This window comes from Elephas maximus, chromosome 4, assembly GCF_024166365.1.
Source record: "Elephas maximus indicus isolate mEleMax1 chromosome 4, mEleMax1 primary haplotype, whole genome shotgun sequence".
NCBI classification, from domain to species: Eukaryota; Metazoa; Chordata; class Mammalia; order Proboscidea; family Elephantidae; genus Elephas; species Elephas maximus.
This window is the reverse complement of record NC_064822.1, coordinates 123,189,302-123,201,622: the sequence shown is the minus strand read 5'-3', so window position 1 is coordinate 123,201,622 and position 12,321 is coordinate 123,189,302. Positions and strand designations below refer to the sequence as shown.

Below are 12,321 nucleotides of genomic sequence, written 5' to 3'. Positions count from 1 at the left end.
TGATCACTTGTTTAAGGTAGTGTCTCCCAGGTTATTCCACTGAAAAGCTCTTACTTTTCCTTTTATAATAAATGAATATTTGCGGGGAATTCCTGATGTTTTGACTGAAGAAATTATTCAGAGCTTCTTTCTTGAAAATGGTTTATTGATGACACAGAACCATTAAATAGTCCAAAACCATAGTATTATGAGCCTAGAAATGTTCATATTTACATGAAGAGCAGCTAAGTATTAGGTTGATGTATCTATGCCCTAAACGAATACTCTGTTAAAGTCTTCGAACTCATTTTCCAGGGTGAAAGAGGACAAAGACAAATGAAGAGTATCTATCGATGACTGGGGCATCTGCAGAGTATATAACAAACACATTGAGTATGTCTAAATTCCTGACTACTACACCATTTGCATTTAGATAATAATGAATCTTAAAACTGGGAGCATGGGTAATCCCAGAATCTGCATCTGTAATATGTGCAAAAAGCACTCATGTCCAAGGGCCCCCCCCCCCCCCGCCCCGGCCCCAAGCCTGAAGCACTGGTCCTCAGAATGAAATATCAGGCTTTGGTGATAGAATGACACAATTGAGAAGTAAATCTCATGGAAAATATTTCTCCGTGAAATTCTGGGGTGGGAATAGTGGGGTACACTGATCTAACAGATAGGCTTATTAGTCAGCTGTGAACACTCCTACTGTAGAAATATTCACGAGAAAAAAAAAAACAGGTATGGAATTTTGTAGGACAAAGTTTGCTAAGCAAAGTAAAGGTATACAAACTCTCATGATAGGTTATAGAGAAAGACGATAAATTCTTACAGAACATGGGTTCACAAACCTGGCTAATGTTGCCAAATTTAATTATGCTAAATACCCTACTTGAGAACATTTTTGGAAGCTCGCAGAAAACGTTAACAGTGTCAATCCCCTGGGGAATTATTATGGAGTCTTTTAGTTTTTTCATTTACAGTTCTGTACCATTGGATTTTTTTATTATTTACCATGATTTGGTATTACTTTTAAATTGTAAATAAATAAATCAGAAAAAAAAATTAAATCCTTTTTGTAAAAAATATCAAAGCCTTGCCATAAAGTGAAATGAAGGGAAGACCATGTTAAATTCAACTCAATAAAGGTTACTGGAGTATCCAAAAACATTGTTTAAAATGTAATTATTCTACAATAAAAGCTTGAGAAAGGCATTCTAAGCTCCTGTTAGCCTCAGTGGATACTGGATCAGGAGGTATGTTGGACGTTTGACCACTACATAGATAATCAGAGATTTCCCGTTCAGAAGGAGTTTATAGTTGAACCAACCCAAAACAGAAAAGACAGTGGAGTTGGAATCATTTTAAAATTCTGCTCCAATTTTTAAAAATCAGACAGAGAAAAGGAGTCAAAATAAAATTGTTTCTTTATGAAAAGAAACTAATTGATAGGAATGGTATGTGACTGAAAGGTTGAAATATTGTTGTCGTTTATTTGGTATATACAAGAGTATTCATGAAAAAGTCAAAGGGGAAAATATTTTTTCATAAGTAATGCAGATACTGAAGAAAAGGGCTCAGTGAGGTTTACTCAGGCATCCCTAACAGCAAGGACTCCTCTTCAGAGAATTATCTTCTCATCCAACACTTTGTGAACTCTCCCCCTCTCCACATGGAAAATAATGAGGGCCTATATTCGCTTCAGAAGACCAAGAGGGCTGTTCAGTGCCTAACTGCACCAGTAACGCCCAGTCCTGACCAATTAAACGGTAGGTAAACATAGGAACAGGAGCCCTGGTGGCACATTGGCTAAGCACTCCACCTCCAACCAAAAGGTCAGCCGTTCCAACCCAGCAGTCTCTCATATAGCGATGGGCTTCCATAAAAATTTACAGCCTTGGAAACCCTATGGGTAGTTCTGCTCTGTTCTATAGGGTAGCTATGAGTCGGAATAAACTCGAGGGCAGTGGGAAACAGGAACAGGACACGGCTTCTCTTGCAAAAATTAAAAAAAAAAAGACAATATTTCACAAATGTTACCCCGGAATAAGCACATTCATCAGGTTTTCCCAGACATTTTTCTTCTTTTTAATGTAAGATCACCAAAGATATTTTAATTGCAAGCATTTGCTTATTTTTGCTTTAACACAATTTAATTTGCTATGTTGTAGTTAAATTCCTTTAGTTTTGCAGTGCCCTTATGTAATTTTGGAACAATGACACGGATTAAGAAAAACTACGGTTGCAGTGTCTCCGTAGTAAGTATGAACAGCTTTGAAAAGATACGTTTGGTTTATTGATACGTTGGAAGAAAAGTGCTACATAAATTTATTAACCAAGCTCTAGGTAAAACAGTACTTGCTCTGATTTCTTAGAGCTCTTTTGTTTGATTCGCCATTAAGCTTTATACTAGGTTTGAAACAGGATCTGCTCTGCAGATAATGAGGTAGTAATGAAAGAAAAAAATAATAATTCTAGGAATACCTAGGGAAAAACTTAATGACGCTTGTGCAACCAGTGTGGCTTTTTTCTTTTTAAGCTCTTAAAAGTCTCTTACGCCAGGTGGCTCCTCATTTTCACCGTAGGACTTGGAGCCGTCCCGCCAAGGTTTCACCTGTCCTTCCGCTACAGCTCCCGAAGTTTCCTTTCCGAAGGGCGAAGGCAGCGTTCCTCTGGGCGTGAATTCCTCAACCGGCTTTTCCCGGTTGTCGGGCTCTGCCTGACCGCCCCTCACACCTTTCCGGCCTCAGGCTCACAGCGCCCCCATCCCCTCCGCCAGGTACCGACCCAGCCGGGCTTCCCCTCCCCCAGGAGGTCACGGTCCTGGCGCGAGCCTCTCTAGGGCCGGCAGGGGAGGGGCTGAGCCACGGCCACAGCAGAAGCTCGAGCCTTTGCAGCCTGATTATCACATGACTCGACGGCGGCAGTAGCCGTGGCAGCAGCCGCGGCGGCTCAGCTGTTTCGGCTGGTGGGCTCAGTTCCGTGCACGCAGGAGCCGGGCGCAGGGGGCGGGGAAGGGACCTCCTGCTGCTGCTGCTGCGCCCACCCCGCCGCTCCTGGAGCGCCTGGCGTCTCCGCCGGCCCGGCCGGTCTGCTCCATGCCTCTCGGTTGCGGAAGTGTAGCGGGGGGAGGCGGCGGCACCGAGCGCAGGAGGCCGGGGCTCTGCCCCCTGCAGCACTAAGCTCCGTGAGCCGCGCGCGGCGCGCCCCAGCTGCCCGGCTGCCCGTTGCGCCCGGCGCCCGCCGCTGCCTGCATGCCCCGCGCTGCGCCTCGCCCGGCCTCCGCCGCCGTCTCCTGCTCGCACCACTGCTGCCGGGAGCCGGAGTAATATGCTCACTCGAGTGAAATCTGCCGTGGCCAATTTCATGGGCGGCATCATGGCTGGCAGCTCAGGCTCCGAGCACGGCGGTGGCGGCTGCGGAGGCTCGGACCTGCCCCTGCGCTTCCGCTACGGGCGGCCTGAGTTCCTGGGGCTGTCTCAGGACGAGGTGGAGTGCAGCGCCGACCACATCGCCCGCCCCATCCTCATCCTCAAGGAGACCCGGCGGCTGCCCTGGGCCACTGGCTACGCAGAGTGAGTGCAGCGACACCGGCGTCGCCCCTATTCTCCTCGCGGCCCTTCCCCGCAAGGTCCCAAGCCTTCCTCTCTCCCTGCTTCTCGGCCCCAGGGCTTTCCGTGGTTACCGGTGTCCAGGCCTCGGCGGGATCCTTTTTACTTACACTGGCCATTTCCCTCTTCTCCCCACTTCCCCTCCCCCCAACCCCTAAGACATTGCGACTCCAGCCCGGAGTGGGTGGTGGAGGAGTGGGCAGCTGCCGGACCGTGGGAAAGCTAAGGTTGGCGGGGCCTGGGGATCCCGGCGCTGTGACTCTTGGAGGAAAGTGGGTAGAACAGCTCTGCTGAACTTTGAAACAGCGGGGAAATCTGGCATCTGCACCCCCTCCCCAAAATGCCTGTGCCCCCGCGTGAAGAGTTTGAGGGTTAGAGGATTGGAGGAGCTGTCGCTGCGATTGGGGGGCGGGCGTCCGAGCCCTGGGGGTGGCAGCGTTCGCCCGCGGTTGTGCATTTCGGAAGATCACAAGTTATCTGACGTCCAGGCTACAAGTTAATTCGCTGCGGCTTTAGCAGGTAGTGAAAGCCTGCTCCTCGGTAAATGCCAATACTGTTTCCCCCGTCCTTGGGGAAGCGGGAACTTATTCCAAGTATTTAATGATAGCATCTTGGTAATCAGCTTTGGCGATTAAGCCAGCGTTTGAATGCTTTGCTATTTCAAGAGCCGATTGAGTTCGATTGACGACCTGGAGTGGAGCTGGAGAAGGAGGGAGGGAGGGAGGATTTTAATGTCCTATCCCCATTCCATGGCCACTTCTTCATTGACTATCAATGGCCATCTTATGAATGGTAGGATAAATAATGTTTTCCGACTGTTACCTATTATCTCAGTTTATGGAACTGGGAAACTTGGAAGATGGGATTCAGGACATCAGAGTTCGGGGTTAATAATGGCCGGGCGGGTGTAAAAGTGCACGCAAAACCCTGGCGCCTGGAACACCTGCCCCTTTTACTTAACTCATCCCGTCTGTGAACCTGGCCCTCCCCAACCAGTGAATGTCCTCCGTCGCTGATTGGTTTTTTCGGGAACCAATCACCTCTCCCGACGCCTGAGCGCATTGATGCTGACCCTGTTCTGGTGGCCCGGATACCCCCGGGCGTGCAAGGTTCCCGACGCTCCGGGTTCCGGTGGGAGACTCTCCCGTTTGCTGTTGTTAGGTGCCGTCGAGTCGGTTCCGGCTTATAGCGACCGTATGCACAACAGAACGAAACCCTGCCCTGTCCTGCGCCATCCTGAACAATCGTTGTTATGCTTGAGCTCATTGTTGCAGCCACTATGTCAACCCACCTCCTTGAGGGTCTTCCTCTTTTCCGCTGACCCTGTACTTTGCCGAGTATGATGTCCTTCTCCAGGGACTGATCCCTCCTGACAACATGTCCAAAGTATGTAAGACGCAGTCTCGCCATCCTTGCTTCTAAGGAGCATTCTGGTTGTACTTCTTCCAAGACAGATGTGTTCGTCCTTTTGGCAGTCCATGGAATCTGTAATTCTCCTTTTATCATCATTTAGCCGTTTCTTTAAGGGCCAGAATAGAAAACAGATAGAAATGGGGACAAACGTAGGAGATAGGAGTGTGAAAGATAGCGAGGAAACAAGTGAGCGTGATGGGTGCTGAAACAGTAAAAAAAATAGCGCGTAATAAAAGACGCCGGAGGAAGAGAACGTTTGGGAGGGGGAGGTACAAAATGGCATTATAACTTCCAAGATAAAGCCAAAGCCAAAGTAAACACCTGTGTAAGAAAAGACCTAAAGGAGGAAAAAGTATCTGCCAAAATACGTAAGGCACTGTTTCTTGACTGAAAGAAAAACATTGTTTAAACAGCTCATGGATCCTTTGCAAGACAGAAAGCAGCTCGGAGGCATGCTCCCTCCCACAGTTACATAAATTGGGGCCTTGCCGGCTGAAACCCTGAATGTGTAGGGGCCTGTTGTTATGCCAGTGGGTTTCCCAGGGGCAGGAAGACAAGCAGGCAAATGGTGAAAATATGTGAGCGATAGGAGGGGAGATAAATACACACTGAAAGTGGAAGCTATTTGGACACAATAAAAGGAAAATCACAGGTAAGTGGGAAGGAAAGGGAAAAACACACACATGCAGTGTTTGGATGCTTATGGTAGGCACAGGATGTGTCAAAGGCAGTGAAGCCTGGAAGGGAATCTGAAATGAGACCTGTAGGAGGGGTGGTGCTTAGTAGTCCTACATCATCCTCTCTGGGTCTCAGTTTCCTCCACGGTAAAGAAGCTTATCTTTTCCTAGACCAGGATATGAGAAATGTCCAACTTGAAGGCTAGTAAGGACACTGTAAAATGTTTAAATCTCACTGCCGAATGCTTAAATATTTTGAATTAATCATAAAAGTTATATGTTCATTAATTTAAGCAACCAAAAAAAACCAAACCAGACCCGTTATCATTAAGCTGATTCGGATTCATAACGACCCTGTAGGACAGAGTAGAACTGCCCCATATGGTTTCCCAGGAGTGCCTGGTGGATTCGAACTGCTGACCTTTTGGTTAGCACCCGAACTCCTAACCACTACGCTGCCAGGGTTTCCTAATTTAAGCAAAGGTGTGCATAAAAATGTAAGCATCCTTCCTACTCTAGGGGTATGATGGGTCAATGTCTGGATGATGTATACCTTTCCAGACCTCTTTGAATGCAGCTGTAACTATGTTTCATGTGAGTTATATTTTTCACCCCTCAACTGGGCTTATACTAAGCATATTATTCTGTAGCATTTTCACACAACACTATGTGATGAACGTAGTTCCAAGTCAGTACACATAGAATTACATCATTCTTTCTAAATATCTGCACAGCACTAATAATAGCTAACATATTTAGTGCTTATTGTTTAGTGCTTACACTGTTTCAGACACTTTGTGTTGTATAATTTGATTCTCACAACAGCCCTATGAGGAGGCACTCTCATATCCCTTTTATTGATGAGGACACCAAGTCAACAAACAGTTAAGCAACCTGCCCAGGGTCACACAATCCTAGCAGAGCGTATATATACACCCAGGCAGTCTGACACCAGAGCCCACACCACCAAACTTCTTTCCCTTCAGTGTATTAAATTATGTGCATCCATCTTTACCCAGGATTTGCCACTAACATTGCCTTGCTGCCTCTCCTCACCCTATTTCTGTCAAATGTTATATTACACCACTTCCTTAAACCTTGAGCTATAGTTTATCTTCCTGCAGAAGTACATCCTGAATGATCAAAACGGCCAAAATAGGGAAGAGGAAAGACGCTATGATCAGAAGATACCAGTAATACCGACCTCTGCTACAGGATTTGCATCACAACAGTGCTAGTTATCTATTACTCATAACAAAGTACTCCCAAACTTAGCAGCTTAAAACAATAAACATGTATCTCACACAGTTTTCTTGTAGTCAGGAACCCAGAAGTGCCTTAGCTGGGTGGCTCTGACTCAGGGTCTTGTATGAGGTTGGAATCAAGGAGTCAGCAGGGCTGTAGTCACTTGAAGGCTTGCCTGGGGCTAGAGAATTCTTTCCAAGATGGCTGACTCATGTGACTGTTGGCAGAAGGCCTCTGGACTGGGGAGGGAGGAGAGGAAAGCAAGAGGGAAGTGGAAAGTTCCTTGCCACTGGGGACATTTCCATAGGAGAGCTTGAGTGTCCTTAAAACATGGCAGCTGGCATGCCTCTGATTGAGCAGTCAGAGAGCAAGGGGGAAGCATAAGTGCCTTTAATGACCTAGACTCAGAAGTAACACATGGTCACCTTTGCGGTATTCTTTTAGTTAGAAGCAAGTCAGTAAGTCCAGATATTTAAGGGTAGAAGAATAAAATTCTACCTCTTGAAGTGAGGAGTATTCAGATAATTTGTGGACATATTTTTAAGCCATCACAATGACTTTTTGGTGCCACTGCTACACAGAAGACCAGGAGGGGCAGGGTATTGTGTGGAGGCCCCTATTTTTACAGGCTATGAAAATCATTTTTCAAGAAGTTCAATATATATCTCTAACCCGTGGTTAGGAGCTCTAGTGGTGCAGTGGTTAAGCGCTTGGCTGCTAACCCAAAGATTGGTAGTTTGACCGCACCAGCTGCTCCTTGGGAGAAAGATGTGGTAGTCTGTTTCCATGAAGATTACAGCCTTGGAAACCCTATGGGGCATTTCTGCTCTGTCCTGTAGTGTTGCTCTGAGTTGAAATTGACAGCAACCGATTTGGTTTGGTTTGAGCCTTGGTTTGCACTGGGTGGAGGAGGGGTGTCTGTGGGACATAACATTCCCTTTTGTAAACTTGTAGTAATCTTCAAATATTTGTAGAACAACTACCATTGAAAATGACTTGGATTTATTCTGTAAGGCTCAAGAGGGCAGAAATGAGAACATAAAAGTTGAAATGTTCAGAGAGCATTATTGTAAATGGGATTTCTTCATTGGGAAGGAAGACAAACTAGATTTATTCATTAAATATTTATTGAGTAACATGTACCAGATACTCTTCTAGATTCTCAGGATATAGCCCTTGTGTAGTTTGTATTGCAGAGAGAAAGATAGTAAACCTATAGTATGTCTGGTCATGATAAGTGCAATGGAGAAAACTATGGTCAGGGAATGGAGAGAACAGGGATGGTGGTTTTATACAGGGTGGTCAGGGAAGGCTGGTCTGGTGGTGTGACATTTTAAGCAGAGAACAAAGGAGAAATTTGGAAGAAGAGACTACTAGGCAAAAGAAAAAAACAAATGCAAAGGCCCTGAGGCAGGTGCATACCTGGTGAGCTTGGAAATGGGCCAGGATGACAGCAGCAGAGAGGATGATGGAGAGATTGCCAAGAGATATAACCTGATGGTAGTATATTGGGGGTGGGGAGGGGATGATTACCCAAATCTTACAGGATTTTATAGGGCAAAGAGAGGGCTTTGGCCCCAGGACTGTTTTGAGCAGACCTTTCAAAATTGACCCTGTCCGAGTTGATAGGACACAGTAGAACTGCCCCATAGGGTTTCCAGGGAGTGGCTGGTGGATTCCAACTGCTGACCTTTTGGTTAGCAGCCTGAGCTCTTAACCACTGCGCCACCAATTCCCTTGCTAAGGGCTGTTTATAGTGGAAGGAGAAAGTTATCTTCTGTTGTTGAAGAAGGTACCTGAGAGGGGTGGAGTAGGTAGGAAGGTTGGTCAGAAAGTGGTGCTAGTGAGTGGAGGCTGAATGAGAAGTGGTTTGTTTACCTCTCTAGAATGTGAGTCACATGCCTTGAGGAGATTTGGCACCCCTTGGTGATTGATTGTGAAACCCTGGTGCTAGTGGTTAAGGACTACAGCCGCTAATAACCAAAACGTCGGCAGTTCGAATCCACCTGGCGCTCCTTGGAAACTATGGGGCAGCTCTGCTTTTGTCCTATAGGGTCGCTATGAGTCGTAATCGACTGAGCGACAATGGGTTTGGTTTTTTTTTTTGATGATTGATTGAGGGGTTGGAGAGAGGACAGTTGAATTCTAGTATTGGCTTTCTTGGGGTCTATTTTTGCCATTTAAAAGCAAAGATATCACTTTGAGAACTAAGATGCACCTGACCCAAGCCATGGTATTCTCAGACATCTCACATGCATGTGAAAGCTGGACAATGAATGAGGAAGACCAAAGAAGAATTGATACCTTTGAATTATGGTATTGAGGAAGCATATTGAATATACCACGGACTGCCAGAAGAACGAACAAATCTGCCTTGGAAGAAGTACAGCCAGAGTGCTTCTTGGACGCGAGGATGGCGAGATTTCGTCTCACTTACTTTGAACACATTGTCAGGAGAGACTAGTCCCTGGAAAAGGACATCTTGCTTGGTAGCGGGTCAGCGAAAGAGAGGAAGCCCTCACTGAGATGGATTAACACAGTGGCTATGACGATGGGCTCAAGCATAGCAATGACTGTGAGGTTGGTGGCAGGACGGGGCAATGTTTCATACTGTTGTGCATGGGGTTGCTATGAGTTGGCACTGACTCGACGGCGCCTAACAACAACATTTTTTCCCATTCGCTATTAATCCCTTTGAAGAAGAGATACTCTATAGGTTATAAAACTAGAGACTTAGTTTAAGTAATCCCTATAAAACCTTGCGATTCAGAAACTCAAGACATTTGTTCATTCATTTGTTCGATATTTATCAAGCTCCTCATTTGGCATTGTGCTGGATAGAATTTCCTGGTTCCTCAAAAAGCTTTCTAGTATGGCTGAAAAGTTTGGCCACTTGATTAAGGGTTATTTGCTGTGTTGTAAAGCATTGCAATTACAGATAACATCCACTTGAGCAAAAATCTTTCAAAAAACGTGCGCTAGCAACTTTTATTTTCAAAATTGTCTTTGAAATCACTGACTTAGCCTTTTAGGTCTGCTTAGAGAGAGCCCATGGGAAGCAACGGAGTCTGACAGAAACACCACCGGGCAGCTGCTTCCTTTCTCTCTCCACAGTTTAAATTGTACCCAAGTTGTCGCATGTGCTGGAGAGGCCTGGAGATTCGTTTATTTTTTAGGGGTTAGGAGGCTATTTCAACTTTTCTTCTCATTTCTCCCATTAATGAGAAGCTTGACTTAGGGATGCAGATGATACGAAGTTTGTGCTTGAAACTACAAGAGTAGAACATGCCAGAGAATGCACCAGCGTCTTGGGCAACAATACTCTATTAAAGCATCATATTCAAGTTTTCATCAATATTTCTTTGCTTGTATGAAAGAATAATACATACAGAATAATTTTATGTAGGTTATAGTTATAAGGAAACCATAAAATTTTTTCCTTTTTAGTCTCCCCCAGTACCTTTCTTATAAAAGGTATACCCCGGGCATGGGTACAAAAAATGCTACTTTTAGAGTTTCTGTTAAATGCATATTGCATCCCTTCTTTGTGTCTCAGCTTGTGAGATTTTTGATGAAATAACCCTATTTCAATCCAGCAAACAGCCTACAAGTATTTTGATTTGTTACGGAATCATTTGACTGGAGGCTGTTCTGTCTTCGCAGTCTTTGGCACTGAGTAACAATTACCAATAAATAGCATTAGTTAGATATGCAGTGGTGTTGACAAAAAAACCATTATTTTCCCTCTTTCCCCAAAGCTTAAGAAATCCCCTCTGGTTTGGTTTTCTGGTAACCTCCCCTAGCATGCCCGTCCCTCTTACCGGCGCCTCTTTGCAGAACTCCCGCCTGGGAACTTCCTGTTTAACAACTGAAGAACCTTGAGGTTCTCTACTTCTTGTTGTGTAAGGATGAAAAGAAAGGGTGGGAATCTCATTTAACAGCGCTGTACAAAGCATGTATTTACAGATAAGTCAAAAGTCCAAGGTAGCCTAAGATACTTCACCATCTTTCTGGTAACCTGCAGTCAGTATTAATTTCCCATTTTAAAAACAGTGGGCTAAGCTTTCTCCATTTTCAGATTTAACATTATAATGACATTGTATCTAGGGTGGAACTCCTGGGTTGTCCCTTTTCTTAGGGAAATGGAGCATTTTCCTTCAAGGCTTAGTGTGTGCCTCAGACAAGATTTAAGGCTTCTTAGAGGATGTGTTTACCTTGTGTTTCTGCTCCAGTTTAGAAAGGCATCATCTTGGAAATTATCACTGCTCTCCATGCTCTAATAATGGTTACCAAAGCCCATTGCCTTCTAGTCAATTCTGACTCTTAGCAACCCTATAGGACAGAGTAGAACTGCCCCCACAGAGTTTCCAAGGAGTATCTGGTGGATTCGAACTGCCAACCTTTTGGTTAGTAGCTGTAGCTCTTAACCACTGCGCCACCAGGGTTTCCAATAATGGTTACAGTAATACCGATTGGTAACTTAAAATTTCATATTGGAATTGTTTTCTAAAAATATGTTATTGTTCGAGGCAAATTATTTTTAGAAGATGTCATTTAATCCTGTGTTTGATAGAAATTAAAAAAAAAAATCAAGTGCCATTATAATTTTCCCTGATTTGCGTAATTTGAACAAATGATTGATAATTTTCTCCCTTGAATTTATGCCATCTTCTTTCAGGAAATAGACATCTGCTTCTGTTATTTCCTCATTCAATCAATGAAGTCATCATTATATTCCCACTTTGTGTGGAGCTTTGGCCCCATCCTGGGTTCATAATAAGACAAAGTCTTGTCCTCAAGATAATTTTATAGCATAGTCTTCCTCCCTTTTGTGTTCTTTTTTGAAATTAAATTATTTTAATTGGAAATTTAATTCAATTAATTAAAATGAAAGCATGGACTATTAAAGTTAGAAGGGACCAGCACTGAGGATTTTTCTTTGCTTTTAGTGTTTTGATGCTTCTGGGAAATTGGGAATCTCAGGATTTGGAGCCTTTAAGTCACTGAGAGAGCAAACTCAGTTCTTTCCAGCCAGCCTTTTCATTAGCTGCCAAGTTTTCTGTTCCGAAAGTCCTGAGACCTTCATGTTGTTGTTAGCTGCCATCAAGTCAGCTCTTGACTCATGGTGACCTCATGCACAATAGGATCAGACCATTGTGTTCCACGGAGTTTTCATTGGCTAATTTTTCAAAAGTAGATTGCCAGGCCTTTCTTCCCAGTCTGTGCTAGTCTGGAAGCTCCGCTGAAACCTGTTCAGCACCATAGCAACGTGCAAACCTCCAGTGACATAGATGGTGGCTGCACTTGAGGTGCATTGGCTGGAAATTAAACTTGGGTCTCCCGCATGGAAGATGAGAATCCTACCACAGACCCACCAGTGTCCTCAGTTGAAA

General features: G+C 44.7%; 1 protein-coding gene across 1 annotated transcript in view; it reads left to right on the top strand.

Moving 5' to 3' along the window:
• Window positions 1-2,638: 2,638 nt before the first annotated feature.
• PPM1H (protein phosphatase, Mg2+/Mn2+ dependent 1H) overlaps window positions 2,639-12,321 on the top strand; it is a 329,530-nt gene continuing 319,847 nt past the window's right edge. The window contains exon 1 of the mRNA XM_049883763.1: window positions 2,639-3,557. Within this exon, the coding sequence (XP_049739720.1) occupies window positions 3,313-3,557 (245 nt within the window). The 5' untranslated portion in view covers window positions 2,639-3,312. The remainder of the gene's footprint in view (window positions 3,558-12,321) is intronic.